We start from the raw sequence: 19,510 nt of genomic DNA on the forward strand, positions 1-19,510 counted from the left end.
GCAAAACGCGAGGCGTAAAAGCGTAATTTTTTAAAAAACACCTTGGGCTTGTTTTTTTGGTTTGACGCGCCGCGTTAAAAACTGGCCGGACAATGAGATTGGCGCTTTTGTTCACGTGCCTGGAGCTGCTGAAGTTACAGTAAAACATGACTTGGTGGCGCTCAAGCACAAAACGGTCTTGCCGAGCACACATTCAATACGTTTACATGGACAACAATACTCCGATTTTAATACGATTAGGACAATACTCTGATTAAGAATCTACCATGTAAACAGAGATTTTTGATTACCTTAATCCGGCTAAAGTCATAATCGAAGTAAACACTAATCGAATTAAGACATGTGGAGTATTCCTATTTTAGTCGCATTACTTAAGTGCAGAATAGATATGTAAACACCTTAATCACATTATTACCGTCGCGTAGGACTTTTCGCCGCATTTTGCAACAGGATACACACACGGCAGTGGTCAACCGTTTGACGGCAAACAAAAGAATGGCTTCAACAACGCTGTCGTCTGTTTGCACGTATAGCATGACAAATAATTAACTGCACTTGAAGCTTTCAGTGAGTACGTTTACATGGACAACAATATTCCGATTTTAACACGATTAAGACAATACTCTGATTAAGAATCTACCATGTAAACAGAGATTTTTGATTACCTTAATCCGGCTAAAGTCATAATCGAAATAAACAGAAATCGGATTAAGACATGTGGAGTATTCCTATTTTAGTCGCATTATTGAAGTGCAGTAAAGACATGTAAACACCTTAATCACATTATTACCATTGTGTAAGACTTTTCACCGCATTTTGCGACAGGATACACACACGGCAGTGCTCAACCGTTTGACGGCAAACTAAAGAATGGCTTCAACAACGCCGTAGTCTGTTAGCATGTATAGCATAACAAATAATTAACTGCACTTGAAACACCCAAAACTGTATATGGCATCATCACGAAGACGAACTATATGTTTATACGTGAAACTCTGGAGGGGACGTCGGATGGTGTTGCGTGGTGATGTAATGACGTGTGCCATTAATCGATCTATGTACTATAACATGTAAAACGGGAACATGAAAGGAATATTCTAAAAGCAACTCATGTAAACACCTTAATCGTAATATTGACTTATTCAGAATTAGGTAAATAATTAGATTACTGATGTCCATGTAAACATAGTCACAGATACCTAACGACGAAGAGGAAGTAAGAAGACCAAGATGCATCGAGGCAAGATGAATGTAGAGCTGCTGGTCTCTTTGGTGTCTGAACACAAAGGGCTTTATGACAAACGCGACAGCGACTACACAAATCTCGATAAGAGGGAGTTGTTATGGAGAGGAATTGCAGATCAAATAGGATGTCGGAAAAACGTTGGCGATAAGCGCGCGCGATAAACGTCCCGGTGTGTACGAGGCTTTATTCGCACTGCTGTTCAAAACATGTATATTTTTTATTGGCATCTATGGTTCCACGAAGAACCTTTAACATCCATGGAACCTTTCCATTGCACAAAAGTTTCTTTATAGTGGAAAAAATTTCTTCAGATCATTAAAATGTTCTTCACACTAAGAAAAAACGGTTCTTTTAAGAACTGTTCACTGAAAGGTTCTTTGGAGAAACCAAAATGGTTCTTCTATGACATCACTGTGAAAACCCCCTTTTGGAACCTTTATTTTTTTTAAGGGTGTATAAAGAACCTTTTGTGGAATGAAAAGATTCCATGGATGTTAAAGACTCTTCTTGGAACCATGTATGCCAAAAAAGTACCTTTATTTTTTAAGAACGTAGCTCTCAAATCTTATTTACACTTCTGCATTTTCAAATGTACAAAAATCAAAACCACGAGTTGAACAATAAATTCAGATAAAATGAGGTTGAGTAGTTGATGTTTTTTTCCAAGAAACGTCCTTATGCAGCACTGTCAGATTTCAGCATGTTAGACAACTGCCAAGAATAACAACATTAGTCCTATCTGAAATAGCATATTTTTCCGCTGCAGGCCCTCGTATAAATGGAAACGACAGGTTACCCAAAGAGTTCCATCGATGTCAAAAAGGAGAAAAATGTCTCTTTTGTTTGATCACCTGGACCCCTGCGAGCTTGCTGAACATCTGACTTATCTGGAGTACAAATCCTTCTGCAAGATAATGGTACGTTTGCGGGTACAAATTTTGCTATCATTGTTGGGATGAAAGTGCTCTAATTGCATTCAGAAGAGATAGAAATAGACCAAATAATGTCCTAATTAAAATCTAAAAGTGCTGAAAGTCTCTCATGTCTGCGTGGAGTGTTCAGCTGATGCATTTATTTTTATCTTATATTAAGAACCTGATGAGAATGAGTCACCACATAGATATCCATACAATTTTGGATATGCAGTTGAGTGCATGTGTTTCCATTTAACCCTCTGGGTGTTGTTTGGTAATTTTTTATATTTTTTATAATTTTTTACTTCATCAGAATGGTATGAAACATGGACATGATTTGAAAAGGTTAAATGGCGCTGAAAAAAATGGTTACACTTGTTTTGTTCGCATTGGAGATGAATGGGAAGCTAATTTCATCTAGTGCAAGCGTTTAGTACTGCGCCCAAACAAAATCTTACTGAAAACTCATTTTTTGAGATATCAACCTCAAATTTGGAACATAACTTGTTTAGATTTAGGGCTTTGATTTTGTTGAGTAAAATGTCTTTTGGAAAATATATATTTCATATAAAAGTTTAAAATATTATTTTTGTGTAACTTAAACTTCTAAAACTTTTTTGTTTTGCTTTTTAAACTTTTTTCACTTTTCAGCAATAATCCAAGTGTCTTCTTTAAAAAGAGACCAAATTTAAGTCTGTGCTCCAAAGCGTTCAAGATTTGACAGGTTAAGGTCTATGCTCAAAAAGTGGTTAACAGGTAATAAATATATCATAATAACTATTCCATAAATATAATAAAATCCCCTAAAATACAAAATATGAAATAAAATCCTCAAACTAAAATATAGTACATACATTTTATTGAATTTATTCTGAAAATCTTCTCATTTTTAACCGCCATGTGAATAACACCAGAGGGTTAAAAAAAAGAGATTTTTTCATTAGAGAGCATTCAGAAATTTCTTAATGGGAACTTAATGGGATTTAGGGCTTTGATTTTGTTGAGTAAAACATATTTTGGAAAATATATATTTCATATAAAATTGAATGCTAGCAAATTGTTCTTACAGCATATTTTTGTTCCCTTTCAGTCGGTCACTCTCGACGTCACGTCGGATGACCGACGAAATTGGGATCTCGCTTAGAGAGACCAATCCACTTCGAGTGTAAACTAAACGAGCCAATGCACATTGGCATGCGATAAAGTCATTATGAAGTTATTCCTCTCTTGTGATCGGTGACCATCTGTTTAATGTGTGTTTCAGTTTCAGGATTACCACAGCTTTGTGATGCACGGCTGTACGGTAGATAACCCCATCCTGGAGAGGTTTATTACGCTCTTTAACAGCGTCTCGCAGTGGATTCAGCTGATGGTTCTGAGTAAACCCACCGCACCGCAGAGAGCTGCTGTGATCGCACACTTCTTACAGGTTGCACAGGTCAGGAACTCTAACTTGGTCCTACTTTACATCAGGCGTCTATGTATGTCTATCAAAAAAAAATTGTTTGGTTCATTTGCATTCTTATGGTATTGCAAAACACTTTTGCCATAATTGAGGTGGGCTATAGGTAAGGTTAGGGACAGGTTTCATGGTATGAGTAGGCTTAAGGATGGGTTAAAGTGTAAGGTCAACTGTGTAATTATAAAAGTAATTACAGAAATGAATTGCAGATGTAGTTATATATGTGATTTTACAGTTTATTTTCAACTGCTTACACACATTTTCAAATTGCCTCTTTTTTTTCAAAACTTTACACACAAATCCAAGAATTGCACACACAAAATGCAAAATGCCTCACATCACTTGCAAAATGAAGCACTGCATTCAAAATATCACAAACATATCTCAAAAGCAAACAATTGCAAACACCTTTGCCATAATAATAATTCCTGTTAGATTTCTGTGTGTTACACAGAGAATTGTGTGTTGTGTCTTGCAAAAAGTATTTTATGAAATTGAATTAGTGTATGCCCTAGTGAAAAATAGATATACTTAATTGTATTTAAAATATATTTATTTCATTATAAGTATACTATAAATAGATTGACATGTAACTGAAAATACACTCTAAATGTAGTTATTTCATGCTTTCATCAAGCACAAACTTAGTGCACTACAAATTCATTTGTAAAATACTATACTTTTTACAAATGCATTTGAGGAAGGATGAAATATATACTGTATATATATATTCATATTTAAGAAAGTACACTGGCTAGGTTCTTAATTCTTAAATCTACAACATGTTTGAAACTTGTTAAAAGTGATTTTCACACATGTGTTCTCTGAGCACAAAAAAAACCAAGCTGTGAAATTCACCAACAATCAGTTTTGCTGTACTTTTGCTAAATTTATACTTTCATGAGCTCTGAAATTCTCCAACAGTCGGTTTTGCTGTAGTTTTGCTAAACATCTGAACTCGGTAGAGTGCACACTATTGGGAATCTGTGTTGCAGATTTGGCACATTTTTCAGAAGAAACCTTTAGAGTCTAGAATCTCATTTTGCAGCTAAAGACACAAGTCTCACCATGTATTTCAAATCTGAGAATGATGAAATTATTTTAAGATGATGCTGTGTAATTTTTTTTTTTTTTAGGTTGAGACTTTCTTTTTGGGCAAACCAAAGAAAATGTTGCCAAGATCAACCCGTGCGTCTTCATGCAGTAGCGCTTCACTTTCATTCTGCCATTTATTCAGTTTGAATCTGGACACTCATGTGCTGCGTTTTAAACCCACAATCATCCTGTTGCTGGCACACACACAAACACACAACACTGCAAAACATGATGTTCTTCCTCAGGATTTCTGCCTTGTTTTTCAGCACATATATCCAAACATCCTTAAATCCAGATACATTTACTGGAGATGCAAAATGACTTGATATATGTGACCCTGCAGCACAAAAGCAGTGTTAAGTCGCTGGGGTATATTTGTAGCAGTAGCCAAAAATACATTGTATGTGTCAAAATAAATGATTTTTCTGTTATGCCATAAATCATTAGGATATTAAGTAAAGATGTTCCATTATTGTTCCATTAAGATATTTTGTAAATGTCCTACCGTAAATATATCAAAACGTAATTTTTGATTAGTAATATGCATTGCTAAGAACTTCATTTGGACAACTTTAAAGACGATTTTCTCAATATTTTGATTTTTTTTGCACCCTCAGATTCCAGATTTTCAAATAGTTGTATCTCAGCCAAATATTGTCCTGTCATAACAAACCACACATCAATGGAAAGCTTATTTATTCAGAATCTCAAATACCAATGGTTTTGTGGTCCAGGGCCACATATAGAAAGTAGTTACAAAAGTAAAGATATGTAAACAACATAGAGTCATGGATTTGAAATGGTGAAAGAAACTTGATCAGAAGGTTTATTACTTTAGTATATTCCCAATACACTCCAATGCACCAACACACTTTTTTTTTTCATTAAAGTGAAAGTGAAGTGACATGTGGCGACCCATACTCGGAATTAGTGCTCTGCATTTACCCATCCAAAGTGCACACACACAGCAGTGAACACACACACACCGTGAACACACACCCGGAGCAGTGGGCAGCCATTTTTGCTGCAGCGCAGTTGGGGGTTCGGTGCCTTGCTCAAGGGCACCTCAGTCGTGGTATTGAAGGTGGAAGAGAGCGCTGTACATTCACTCCCCCCACCTACAATCTCTGCCGGTACGAGACTCGAACCCGCAACCTTTGGGTTACGAGTCCGACTCTCTAACCATTAGGCCACAACTTCCCCATTAATGGTTCTTTAATGTCCCGTACGGACAACGACAACGTTGCATTTAGAAATGTGGACTGCAGCCCTTTGGGCTGTCAAAATATTATGAATTATTAAACGAATTATTAAAATGACATTGGGCAGAGATGTTACAGATGGCCAATGTTCAAATGTCTGTGTCCAATGTTCCACTGATGTTCTCTGGATAATTGAGTTGACTGGTGTGCTGGGGGTGTTAGTAAAAGGCAATTTCTTAAGCTGGGCCATTATTTATAAAGGTTAATTTATTGCATTAGAAGTACACAACAAGTTTACTTGGAATGCCATTGCAATGCATTTTAAAGTCACTAAAAGTAAGGGATGGCATGACCTCAGTTTGTTATTAGTATGCTATTAATGTATGTTCACTCCTACAGTGTAATTGAATTGCAATTGTAATGTCACCAAAATACATTTGAAGTTTATGCTGAATGAATTCTGCATTTCAAAATTTAAATAAAAGAGTGGATATTTAAAGTGTACTTGAGTATACTTGGAATAGTTCCACTTTAGCACAAACAAGTATATTTAATACAACTTTAGTTGAACTTCAGCACTGCTTTTGCACAACTAAAATGCATTTAGTACAAAATGAGTTGTTCCAATTTAGCAGACTTTAAGTATACCGATTTATAGTGTGCCACAATTATATTTAGTTATACTAAAGTACATACAAATAAATTGTACTTAAGTAGGCTGTTCTATTGTTTCACTAGGGTGGTTTTGCAGATTTGGTGTGTGGTTCTGGTGTTTGAGTGTCAGCTTTCAGAAATTGTGTGACAAGTAAAGATTTTGTGTAAGCAATTGAAAAAAAAACGATGAATGCATGTACACTATAAAAGAGTACATTTTTTTCAAGAAAATACTATTTCAGTCTTCCAAACTTCATGTTTAATTCATTGTTCTTTCTTTGTAATTAATTGTAAACTTAACTATCAATTTCTGAGTGAAAATGGTCATTTCAGTGTACAATGTAAAACATGTATGTACACAATGTGTAATGCATGTGTTAAATGATTAATTTTAATGTAAGCACATAAACACCCAAAAATGACAATTGTGTCATAATTTATGTCGTTCCAAACCTGTATGAGTTTCTTTCTCATGTTGAGTACAAAAGTAGATATTTTGAAGAATTTTGAAGAACCAAACATTTGTTGGTCCCCATTGATTTCCATAGTGGAGAAAAAAATACTATGGAAGTCAATGGCTACTGTCAGCTGTTAGGTTACCAACATTCTTCGAAATATCTTCTTTTATGTTCAACAGAAGAAAGAAACTCACAGGTTTGGAATGACATGAGAGTGAGTAAATTATAACAGAATTTTCATTTTTGGGTAAACTATCCCTTTAATATAAAGTGGGACCCTGCTGTTAATCAGATTTTTGAGCCTATTTAGCCTAAAGAACGTATTGGCACATTTGGGCTTGTAAGTGCTTGGTCTATGAATTCTTTGTGTGGTTGAAATGATAATTTATAGGGTTGCTAACACCACTAGTAGAGTTACTAGGTACTAGTAGTAGTTATAAGCACATATGTAACAGCTGCTGAGTGCAAATCAGCAAAAATCCATCTGGGAAAAAAATAAAACCAAAGACCTACAAAACATAGATTCCTGATGTAGACCTTTAGTACAATGACAGCTAGACCCATGTGACTTTTCTTCTCTTTGAAATTTTCAAAAGCACAGTGGGGCTCCATCCCCCCTGCTCTTGTTCCTCCTGATGATCTCTTGTTCTCTTCCTTCTTATGGGCCCCTGAGCTCTTCCTCTTCCGAAATATCACTTCGACTACCGCTTTATATCTTTCTGATCTTTCCCTTCTCTTTCACAAGGTTTCCTGCCCAATTTCTTTTCATATTGAGTTGTCTTTTTCTTTAAAATACTTTCCTGTCTCCATTCATCTCCTAAAAGCAGGCAGAAGCATATTTAGGGGCCAAGCACCAAATGTTTGCACTTATTTATATTTTTATTAAGGGTTCAAGCACCAAAGTGACAGAAACCATAAGTCAAGACCCCAAACTTAGTGGGATGCTCTCAAATCCCATCTACTCGTCGGGCACACACATATATGTACATCCATCCGACACTGCGAAAAATTATTTTACAATGTTGTAAATAAAGATTATTGGAGTATGTTTTACGAGAAAATACTATTTCAGTCTTTTTACATTTGATTGAATGTGTTACAGCTGTTTCTTTGAAAATTATTTGTGAAATTTACTAGCAATTTCAGATTAAAAATTGTAAGTAAATCCTTTTTCATTGTAGGTGCTGTTTCGATAATCCATTTTAAGTTTTAGCCAGCAGCTCTAACTGTTGATACTCAAAAGTTCATTCACACAACAGAACTTTGAGATTATGCCAAAGTGTGTACAACTACAATGTACAACTAAAAACCCATAATAAAGTTTGATAAATTTGCAGCTTTCAGAGCCTCTAAATAGCACGAGTATGCTCTTTGTGAACTATTTTTATTATTTTAATTCAACTTAAAGGGCACCTATTATGCAAAATTCACTTTTACATGTTTTTGAACATAAATGTGTGTTGGCAGTGTGAACACAACCACCCAATAATCATAAAAATCCACCCGCTCTTTTTTTTAATCCCCATAAATCATAAGCAGCCGTTCTCAGAATCTGTACAATATGATGTCACATTTTGCAAGCCCCACCCACGACTGTTGACGGACACTGACATATTTGCAGAGACCCCGCCCTGAGTGAGCCGCACACAATCTGCCATGTTTATCTTCACGCTAGAGCATTTAAAAGCAGCATTCAAATAAGAAATGTCTTCTTGTTAAAGCTACAGAAGTTATTGAATATTTTATAGTTTGGGTCATATTAACAGTGTAGAGAGCAATATAGATACTGTATATTACACTGCTGTCACTTAATACACAGATCTAATATAAACATGCAATTTCTTTCCCAGGCATAACCGACTGTGTTTTTGTAACTTATGTGTGTTTTAAACATAAACTTGTGCGCATTTGGCAATTTAAACTCAATAAGACATGAAAGAGAACTAAATTTAGTACTCACATGCCGTGTGACAGCCGCTTTCTGTGCGCGTACTTCAGATGTGTGCGCTTAGAAATGTTTAAACAAATATAATTTAAAACGCATGATTTCAGCGCGATAGACATGATAATCAAAACCAAACAGATGTTTTTTTGGCAGAGTATATACTAGCTATAAAGGCACATCCCTATTCTAGAAACGGGGGCAGGGAGCAGCAGCTCATTTGCATTTAAAGAGACATGCACGAAAACAGCCTGTTTCTGCTTCCAAAAAATAGGCATTTTCAAACTGATATAATAAATGATCTGTGGGGTATTTTGAGCTGAGACTTCACAGACACATTCTGGGGATGCATCCAGAGACTTATATTACATCTTGTAAAAAGGGGCATAATAGGTGCCCTTTGAGATGTTGTCAACTTCATCCTCTCTTTCTTTCTCGCTAATTCACGCTCTATAGAAACTACTGCAGCTGCAGAATTTCAACACGCTGATGGCGGTGGTCGGGGGTCTCAATAACAGCTCCATCTCTAGGCTGAAGGAGACACAGGCACACATCAGCAATGAAACTAATAAGGTACAAGCAACACCTGTCACCATACACATATACATCAGACCCAACATGATTATTTCAGACAAGTACCATCTGAATATCTCTCTCAGATCTTTAACAGTTTGCTGGACCTGCTGACGTCCTGTGGAAACTATAGTCAGTACCGGCGCCGATTCGCTGAATGCACTGGTTTCCGATTCCCAATCTTGGCTGTTAACCTCAAGGACTTGATAGCTGTTCATGTGGCTCTTGCGGAATGGACAGACCCACAGAAGACTCGCGTCAACTTGACTAAAACTCAGCAACTCTATGCCATCCTGCAGGAATTGGCTCTCGTGCAGAACAATCCTCCTAACATCGAGGCCAACACAGACTTGCTCAATCTACTTACAGTGAGTGCATGCATTTTATGTATAGTGTCTTAATGTGATTAGGACAAAACTGACCGATTGAATGGGTGTCTATTTGTAAAAACTAATATTAGTGGCTAGTTTGAGAAAACATATTGATTTCCACCATAGAGTGCTGCAGTGAAAATATATTTTTGTAGGCCACCCTGTGTGTTAGCATCACTCAGGCTGCCTCAAGGATTTTCAGTTGCACTTTATTTTAAGGTATCATTGTCACAGTGTAATTATACATTTAAGTACTGAGTAATATTAATTGACTACATGTACTTACTATATGGTTAGGGTTAGGATTAGGGTTTGGCGTAGGATTATTTGCATGTAATTATGAATAATTTATTGTTGTTACAATAGTATATGAATGTAACATGGGTAACAAGGACACCTTAAAATAAAGTGTTACCAGATTATTGCACAAAATAAGTTCTGCGACCAACAAAAGTTTATGATTCTGACATGTTTTTAAGGCCAAAATACAATATGCAGAGGTTAAAAGCTAAACATAGGCTTTAAACGAACTACACCATGGTCGTGTGACTTTAATGTCACCACTGATAAGCTTCTGACAGCTCATTTAAAATACATTTTCCTAATAGTTTGCAAAAGTGCGATTATAAACACAATGAGGCTGTGAAAGCGACTAGTGAGTAGATGAGTTTACCTGTTCGGTGTGATCATGTTTAACATCTCCAACAATCTGCAGTCAAATTTAGCCACTTGTTTTCTTTTTAAGACAAGTAAAAGCTGTTAAAAAAAAATCACAAGGTGGTATTACTAGTGTATTTTATGTTGTAGAATAAAACTTAAAAATATCTTGAGCTTATGTTAAACACAGACCTTGAGACATTTAACCAAAAACCCATAGAAAAAACCCTTAACTTCAGGATGATGGAACCGGAAAATGCTAACTCGTTTCTGAGTTTTTGCATGTAAAAGTATGTAATCCCTGCAGTATTTATTGGAAGATGTGTGGAAGACTGGACTTCAACTTGCATATTCCATATTCCTCAATCTGTTCCACCTGTCCACACACAACACGGAACACAAGTTTTGAAAAGTCTTTATTATGGAATGTGTTTACAAAAACTTTTTCTTTTCTTTTTTTTTTTTTTTTTGCTAATGGCAGAGTTTTGCTGTTGTAAAGCCACAAATAGATACATTTCACCGTTGCCATAGCATTGCCATAGGAACAAAATATTCTTTAGTCCTCAGAACGTGAACAACTCTACATAGAATCTACTGAATAATTACAGTAATTGCTGCACTGGGTTAACATACCATGATCTGATCGAAAGCTAACCATTTCAGAAACTACAGGGTTTTTCATTTTTGATGAGTCTCTAAACTTTGCTTTCATAGCCCATTTGACTCTTACACTTTCTTATGGAAGCTTGTTTCTGCCACTGAATAAAAAATTAGAATGGTAGCTGTGACTTTTTTTTAGAATTGCATAATATAAACTCACAATTGTGAGTTATAAAGTCAGAATTGTGAGACGTATACTTGCAATTCTAAGAAATGAAATTGTGACATAACTCACAAAAGAGTTTATAACAGAATTGCAAGTATCTATCTATCTATCTATCTATCTATCTATCTATCTATCTATCTATCTATCTATCTACCTGTGGTGGGAATGGGCTTAATAGTTTTTTCAACTTTAAGGTCTTGCCATTAATAAATAAATAAAAATAAATATAAATAAATAAAAAGTTATGATAAACACACGCACACAAAAAAAATTCAGAGTATATATAGGATATAATGATAATAATATATGTATTCTTCCTAAAAAGTTATATTATTCATTTGCAATTTATTGAATCCTTATGTATAGGTGTCACTGGATCAGTATCACACAGAAGAAGAGATTTATCAGCTCTCATTACAGAGGGAACCCAGAGCTGCAAAACCAGCGGTTCGTTTTCCAGCCAGTTATATTTGGTTAATTTTTGTATATTTATACATTTTGGTGATTTTTATTAATTTATCATATATTCATTCATGTCCAGCAATCAGAAATGTAGATGTTTGGTTATAAAGAAATGTAGAATTTACAGTAATTTACAGTAATAAACTCACAAGATTAGATTTAAATATATGTGAAATAATTTGACTTTATTTTTTGTTTGGTGGATCAGAACTCAACCTCTTCCTCCAGTCCAGCTCCTAAACAGCCATCAATGATTGACGAGTGGGCAGCATCAGTCAAGCCTAAAGCTGATCCTGCTATCATCAGCAAACATATCGAGAAGATGGTGGATGTAAGAGAAAAACTAACATTCTTTTCATTCTAATCTGTTTTGTCACACTTTTGTGTCAAACCCATTACATCACTTTTGAGTTGAGCCTTTACTAAACTCCGCCCCTCTTATTTACTGCTGCAAACTCAGTCAAACTCTGCTACATCTTGTAATTTGCTTGACAAAGAAATGTGTGATGGAAATTTCTATATTATCCATCAAATTCAGTCTCTGAAAGGTAGATTTTGCTTAGTGGACATTTGCACAGGACCTGTTCTTGTATTCTTTCTGTGATGTTTTGGCCGTAGCATTGTGTCTCACTGATTTTTCAGCATCTCACGACCTGAGCACTGCTTTTTTAAGATGCTCAAGTTCTTTATCTTTGAAAAACACATCTTGAGACTCCAGGGTTCTATTTTAGAACCAGGCCAAGTCTAGATTTTAGTTGTAGAATTTGTCAGTAATGTGGCTTAGTGGAGGGTCAAATGTATGTATTTGTTTACACTGACAGTAACTGCATATTATATAATTTAATTTCCAGGATGTATTGTTGGAGATACATTTTCATGTTTTCTTTTCACAGTCTGTGTTCAAGAATTTCGACACAAACGGCGACGGCTTCATCTCACGTGAAGAGTTTGAGTGTATCAGGAATAACTTCCCTTATCTCAGCAAGTTTGGAGAACTCGATAAAAATCAGTAAGTGTATTGATGCCAAACGAGAAATGTTGTGGGCACAACATAATATAAATGTTTTCACCAAGAAACAAACAAACATAAAACCAAATTCAAACTACTGAAAGGTTTTTGCTACTTTTGCTACTATACTAAACTATTGCTTATCAACAACAACAACAACAACACATTTAAAATAGTTTATTTTTCCAACAATACCATTTTATTTAAAAACCAGATGCATGTTTGTTTGTTTGTTGTGTAACCATTTACAAAGTAAGCAAGTTTATGCTCAGATTTTAGAAGTCGTGTAATGTATTCCACTAAGTCTACAACCCATCGGCAGATGTCATGAGTTACTGGGCCTCTTCCCTTGTGATGCTCATAATGCACCTCTTCCATGGGAGTTGATTTGTTATGAGGGTTTGCATTGTTTAGATCTTATTGACTGTTTCTGAGTCTTTCTCCATTTATCAGGGATGGAAAGATCAGCAGAGAGGAGATGATAGATTACTTCATGAAGGCCAGTTCTTTGCTCAACTGTAAGATGGGCTTCATACACACATTTATTGAGACCACATATGTGAAACCCACCTTCTGCGAACACTGCGCCGGCTTTGTAAGTCTCATGCAAGCATATAGAAATAGATTCATAACTTTTTTTTTTTTTTTAATTATTGCATCTTGTGTTTTCTGAGATGGACAGTTTTAGAAATTAGCTCTAGCCTGAACACATTGGCTTTGATCTGCTGGTTTATTTATAGCATAGTGTGGTGTGTAGCTGTGTATTATTTGTTGTACTGAGTGTATGTGGTGCTTTCACATCTACCTATGTGTGTGTGTGTGTGTGTGTGGCCTCTGATGTTGTGTGTTTGTGATGTTTGTGCTCTCCCTTTCATCTATTGTTTACCTGCTGTGATTCTCTTTCTCTCTCTTGATCTTAGTCCCTCCCTCTTCTCTCTTCCACATCCTTTCTGCATCTGTCTTTTTTCCTCAAAAATAACTCCTTTTCTTCTTTTTTTAAGATATGGGGCTTTTATAAACAAGGATACAAATGCAAAGGTAAGAGAGAGCTGTATGTGTGCGTGTTTGGTATGTTTGTAGTATATTATATATAGAAAACATTAAATGTTTGTATATTATATTAAATCATAACGTTTTAGTAAAGAGTTCCAGAAGCTGTAAATACCTTTAGTGTGAAGGTGGACTGTATCAATATTGCATTGTCCTGTTGTGTAACACTTCCTCAAGATTTCATTTTGTGCTTTACTTTCTTACAATTTCCTCTGCACCAGAAGACGCAGTGGCCTCTAAAGGTTAAATGCAGAAATGATCATGCATAGAGTTCATTACAGTGCATGGACACTGGAGCTTTCGAGCTTTATTTTATTTATACCCGTATGCACGGGGAGTGGCTCAGGTATGCTAAATTCAGTAGCCAAAATTCATTGGCGTTTTCCCTTAAAGGAACACTCCACTATTTTTGAAAATAGGCTCATTTTCCAACTCCCCTAGAGTTAAACAGTTGAGTTTTACCGTTTTCGAATCCATTCAGCCGATCTCCGGGTCTGGCGGTAGCACTTTTAGCTGTAGCTGTGTAATATCATTGCGCCTGCTGCACCCATGGTACGGCAGCAAAGTTCCTTGATTATTACGCCGGAATGAGAGTATAGTTCCTAGCCATATCGGCCTAGAAAATCACAACTTTTCATTTTCCGTCGGTCTTAGTACACGATGTAACTATAGAAACTCTTCATTTTTGAGCGAGATGCTAACGGTCTAATCAGATTCAATGATCTATGCTAAGCTACAGCTAAAAGTGCTACCGCCAGACCCGGAGATCGGCTGAATGGATTCGAAAACGGTAAAACTCAACTGTTTAACTCTAGGGGAGTTGGAAAATGAGCCTATTTTCAAAAATAGTGGATTGTTCCTTTAAAGTCTAGAGATGATTGGGGCTCCCAAGTAAATCCCCTAATGTCATCACGACATAAATCGTAGTGACCGACAGATAGGGAACCGCTGCAATCAGATCAATGAATCAGTGAGCTGAACTCAAGAACCAAATCAGTCTGATTAGTGAATGAATCATTCAATCCAGTTATGTGAAGTGTATCAAAGTCAAAGTCAAAGTTTATTTATAAAGCACTTTTTTAGAAACAACATGTGTTTACCAAAGTGCTGTACAAGCATGAATAAGGCAATATGACAAATAGAATAATAAAGTTAAAAATATTATAGAATAATGTAAAATAAAATAGCAGCTCTCACACAGTGTTAAACGCCATACTATAAAAGTAGGTTTTTAAGCTAGACTTAAAAACAGTAAGTGTTTGGGCCTTTCTAACATGTAAAGGCAAATTATTCCAAAGTCTAGGGCCCGCCACTGCAAACGCACGGTCACCCGTATGTAATTTCATAATTACTTCTATTGACTTTGAAATATGGTTGAAGTACTGCTGAACGTACTGACAAGCATTTATGATAAACTAAAATACATTTGAATGTCATTTCTTTTCAAACTTGTATATCATGTATTTAAATATATTTGTAAATACACATTCGCAATGAAATTGCGATTACTTGAAATATATTAACTTGAAATATAACACCACAGCTAAAATTAGAATCAAGTGCTTTAGTATGTAAGTAAACACGATAAAATAAAACATGACAAAAGATTATTAAAACATAATGATTTAAATGTGTACTTAAGTGTGAAACATCTTGAAAAGTGTCTCTAAGTAAGTGGCCTTTTATTTCATTATTATGTTTTCTGTTATTTTAAAATATACATTGAAGATCTCAACTTTGAAGTGCACTACAATTAAGCGCACTTCTTTTTCACAAGAGCTTGCTTACTGTCTTTTCGCCTTTGTCCACCGCCCTAAATACTAACGCTGCATCTCTCTCTCTCAGTCTGTGGTGTGAACTGTCATAAAGCATGTCATGGACGCCTGACGGTCGAATGCCGTAAAAGAACGAAGAGCATCAGTCATGAGACCCCACCGTCACTGCAGTCCAGATCCTACAGCTTTCCTCTGCCCAGCAATGCCCCGTCAAACCTGCAGAACACAGGTACATTCTCACACACACATCACATAACTGAGCTGTGTTTACCAGACTGTCTCTGCCTATTTCTGCTTGTTCTTTGTTCTTCAGTCATCACAGAAGAGGATGTTGAGGCAGCTGAACAGGGTGCATTTGACTGTCACCTCTAAACTGGTAAACTAACATTCTGCATCACTACATAAATACATTTCTCAGAAAAAAACAACCATTTTAAGTTAGAACAGTACACATTATATTTTATTGTTAAAGCGGTCATATGATGCTTTTTTAAAGATCATTATTTTGTGTATTTGGTGTAACAGAATATGTTGACATGCTTTAATGTTCAAAAAACACATTATTTTTCAAATACTGTACATTATTGTAGGTCCTCTATGCCCCGCCTCTCTCAAACGCTTAGTTTTCTACAAAGGGCATTATGCAAATATTTCCACATGGTGAGGTAGATATGTGGGGGCGTGTTAGAACGAGCCGTTTTAGGGGGGCGTGGCAGAGTCTTAACTTTGATAAAGAATATCTCTTTGGTTTTGAGACTTTAGTCTTTGCAACTTCAGGGATCTTATCTATGCACAATCAGCTTGTAACACTCCAAAGAGAAAGGAAAACTTGAAATCGCATCATATGACCCCTTTAACTCAATATTATTAACTGCACTAGTAAAAAAGTAATATATTTAAAATACATTTATTTCATACTAAGTATGGTTAAAATATGTTAACATATTTACTGACAGATAACTCGAGACTTACTGATATAAAAATTATAATTAAACTTTGTTTGGCGTACTACTTGTGCACAGTGCGCATTTCTTAATATTAAGTCTAAAATGTGTTTTAATGTCACTTTTGATGAGGATTGTACGATCTTTGAATAATATCGGTCTTTAAATGCAAAATATTTAAAGTGTACCTGAAGTGTACTTGCAATAGTTCCACTTTAGCACAATCCAAATATACTGAGCATATCTTTAATTGTACTCCAGCACTCCTTCTGCACAATTAAAGTGCATTAAGCACAAAATTAGTTGTTCCAATTTAGCAGACTTTTAAGTATACCAGTTTAGTATTCTAAAAGTACAATTGCAGGGCATACATAAATATGAAATGTATTTGTAGTATACTTCTCATGAAATAAATAAAATAATATATTTATTTTTCACTAGGGTGTACAGATTTTTGTCTGACTTCACGAATGGTCAGCATGTTGTCAACAAGGAGTCTTGTGTCGAGGCAAGTTTCTTCCAATCACACCTAGCACAACAATGTTGAAGGAAAAAAGATCTAGAGTTGGGTTGAACTGTGAGATCGCAGCCTGACACTCACGGTGAGACATGGACATGCTGCTATCTGCTGGACTGAAGCTGCAACTGATCAACCATCTCTTCCCTGCTTGAAGTCTGAATGTACTCTCAAACACATCGCAAGATCTCAAGCATATTTGTAGGATTTATCATTATGGTGTACATTCTTCCCAGGTTGCTTGAAATACATTGTAATCTTACTTTTATAAATAGAAAATAGAAAAGAAAATAAAGAAAGCGAAGGAATTTTCAGTGACTCTGTTCTGAGGTACAGAACAGTTTTTAAGATCTTTTTGTGAATGCAACTAAATTGGAGCTTAATGTCACCAAAGCAGTTGTGGCTGAATTTCAGTGTAAACTCGTGGTGCATAGATCAGGTGTGTTTGCATCTGAAATATTATGCAATCAACTGTAATGTTTTTAAACCTTTGAAGTTATTGAATCAAAATGGGGGGGAAAATCCCAAACTTTTTTTTTTTTTTTTTTCAAATGAATGTATCTTGAGAGAGTTAACTGCAATAAAAGAAGTAGTTGATATTCCAGCTATAACTGATGCATCTGTTTTGAATGCTGTAAAAAAAAAAACAATGATCTGTACATAAAAAGAAGGATTATTAGAATTATATAGAATTAAAAGGCCCTCCTTTCACACCACAGATATTATGTGTGAACAAGATTTTGAAATGAAACAAAGAATTTCTGTAAAGCTATTCACACCATGACCGACCATTCCCCCGCCAACGTTTGTTTGTTGTTGTTTTTTTCCTTCCGGCGAATGAGTACGTTGGAAAATAAGATATCAGCTTTTGGTCACATGTCCAGAGCCTTTTCCAGCCGCATATCTGAGCATTAAACACTAACTGATAAAGAATCTAGTTAATTGAAAGAGTCAGACACTCATGATGGTTTGGATGTAATCCAAATGATTAAATGGCTCCATGCACCAATGGAGATTTTATTTTAGAATACTTGATTTTAAAGTTATTGATATAAAAACATGAATAGGAAAATGGCATCTTCATGGGGAAATGACATTACCTTGGCATTTTGCTGCAGAATTAATTCTAATTGTAATGATTATAAGTAGTTCTTGTGGTTCTGTGTTCAAAGGATGTTAAACATCCCTTTAAAACAATTCTGGCTCTGTTGTTGTGAGATGCCAAAAACATCATCTGTTTCACAACACTAGGTTCATGTTTCAGATTTGAGAATATCCGTGCTCTCTCTCTTTTTTTAATGTACTGTATGTTGTAGCATTAGCTGTTAAGATGTGATTTACTAAATTCTTCCAGTGATCTGAGAAACTCGATATTAGTCTGGGAAATTGGACTCTTATGTTAGTTAGGCATGTAACACGTTTTGTATGCATATTAACTGATATGTTCTTTTCATATATCCTATGCTGTTTGTTGAATGTTTTGTTTTTATATGTACAGTGTTTTGTCATTAATTAAAAGAGAAAGGAAGATGAGAATGTATTTTACATTGAAGTGAATCTGTGGTGTTGCACACTGAAATATGTTTGTTCTGTAATACAAAAGATGAGTTTTTTTCTTGGTGATGATTGAATGTATTATTCTCATGCAACCAACATTTTAATGTGCAGGTCTGTAGGATTTTTTTTTTTTTTTCAGTTACAATGAATATTGATATCAAAAAATCTACATGAGTGACTAAATTACATGAGCATGACTTATTCGATTCAGTTTAGACTGCTGTTTTGGGATTAAAAAATAGATGCATTTCTATTGCAATCAGAATCTAGCTGTGATATAGTCAGAAACTGACAGACTTCGTAGGCCATATAGTTGCACAAGTACGATTTTCTTAAGTTGTAGCGCCCCCTAGTGTTAAAAATGGATTAAAGTGCCCCTATTATGGATTTTTGAAAATTACCTTTCATGCAGTGTGTAACACAGCTCTAAGTGAATGAAAACATCCTACAAAAGTTTTAAATCTGAAAGTGCACCGTGTATAAAGTTATTGTCTCTCAAAAGAAAGAGTCGACTCTGAATCATTGAAACGAGTCGTTTTTAAAACGAATCCCAAGCGTTTCATGTTGACGTCAACATGAAAATATTAGCATATTGCCCGCCCACTTGTTGGTCTTTTCACGTTTGCACTAAGTGAAAATGAAAATTCATTCTTTGCCACTAGGTGCCGCTTTTGGAGCGGTAAAAATAGCTGTTTCAACGGTACACAAAGCAGCACTGCGCTCACAAACGCTGCTTTATCAGGCATTACATGCACGATGAAATGGAAATGAGACCAATCGGACCAATCACCGCAGA

The 19,510-nt window shown here is 35.6% G+C and overlaps 1 protein-coding gene across 2 annotated transcripts in view; it reads left to right on the plus strand.

The window, feature by feature from the left end:
• The window catches only part of LOC107742920 (RAS guanyl-releasing protein 2-like), a 19,941-nt gene extending 1,810 nt beyond the window's left edge, over nt 1-18,131 (plus strand). Inside the window, exons 5-16 of one of the 2 annotated variants that reach the window (XM_016556004.1) lie at nt 2,013-2,163; nt 3,425-3,598; nt 9,430-9,546; nt 9,633-9,914; nt 11,767-11,847; nt 12,071-12,193; nt 12,756-12,871; nt 13,325-13,466; nt 13,873-13,909; nt 15,767-15,925; nt 16,010-16,072; nt 17,082-18,131. In XM_016556004.1, the coding sequence (XP_016411490.1) occupies nt 2,013-2,163; nt 3,425-3,598; nt 9,430-9,546; nt 9,633-9,914; nt 11,767-11,847; nt 12,071-12,193; nt 12,756-12,871; nt 13,325-13,466; nt 13,873-13,909; nt 15,767-15,925; nt 16,010-16,068 (1,441 nt within the window). In that variant the 3' untranslated portion in view covers nt 16,069-16,072; nt 17,082-18,131. The remainder of the gene's footprint in view (nt 1-2,012; nt 2,164-3,424; nt 3,599-9,429; nt 9,547-9,632; nt 9,915-11,766; nt 11,848-12,070; nt 12,194-12,755; nt 12,872-13,324; nt 13,467-13,872; nt 13,910-15,766; nt 15,926-16,009; nt 16,073-17,081) is intronic. The other variant, XM_016556005.1, reaches the window with a different exon arrangement.
• The last annotated feature ends 1,379 nt before the right edge of the window (nt 18,132-19,510 follow it).

The sequence above is a fragment of the Sinocyclocheilus rhinocerous genome, unplaced genomic scaffold (genome assembly GCF_001515625.1).
Source record: "Sinocyclocheilus rhinocerous isolate Xijiao unplaced genomic scaffold, SAMN03320098_v1.1 scaffold3059, whole genome shotgun sequence".
NCBI lineage: Eukaryota > Metazoa > Chordata > Actinopteri > Cypriniformes > Cyprinidae > Sinocyclocheilus > Sinocyclocheilus rhinocerous.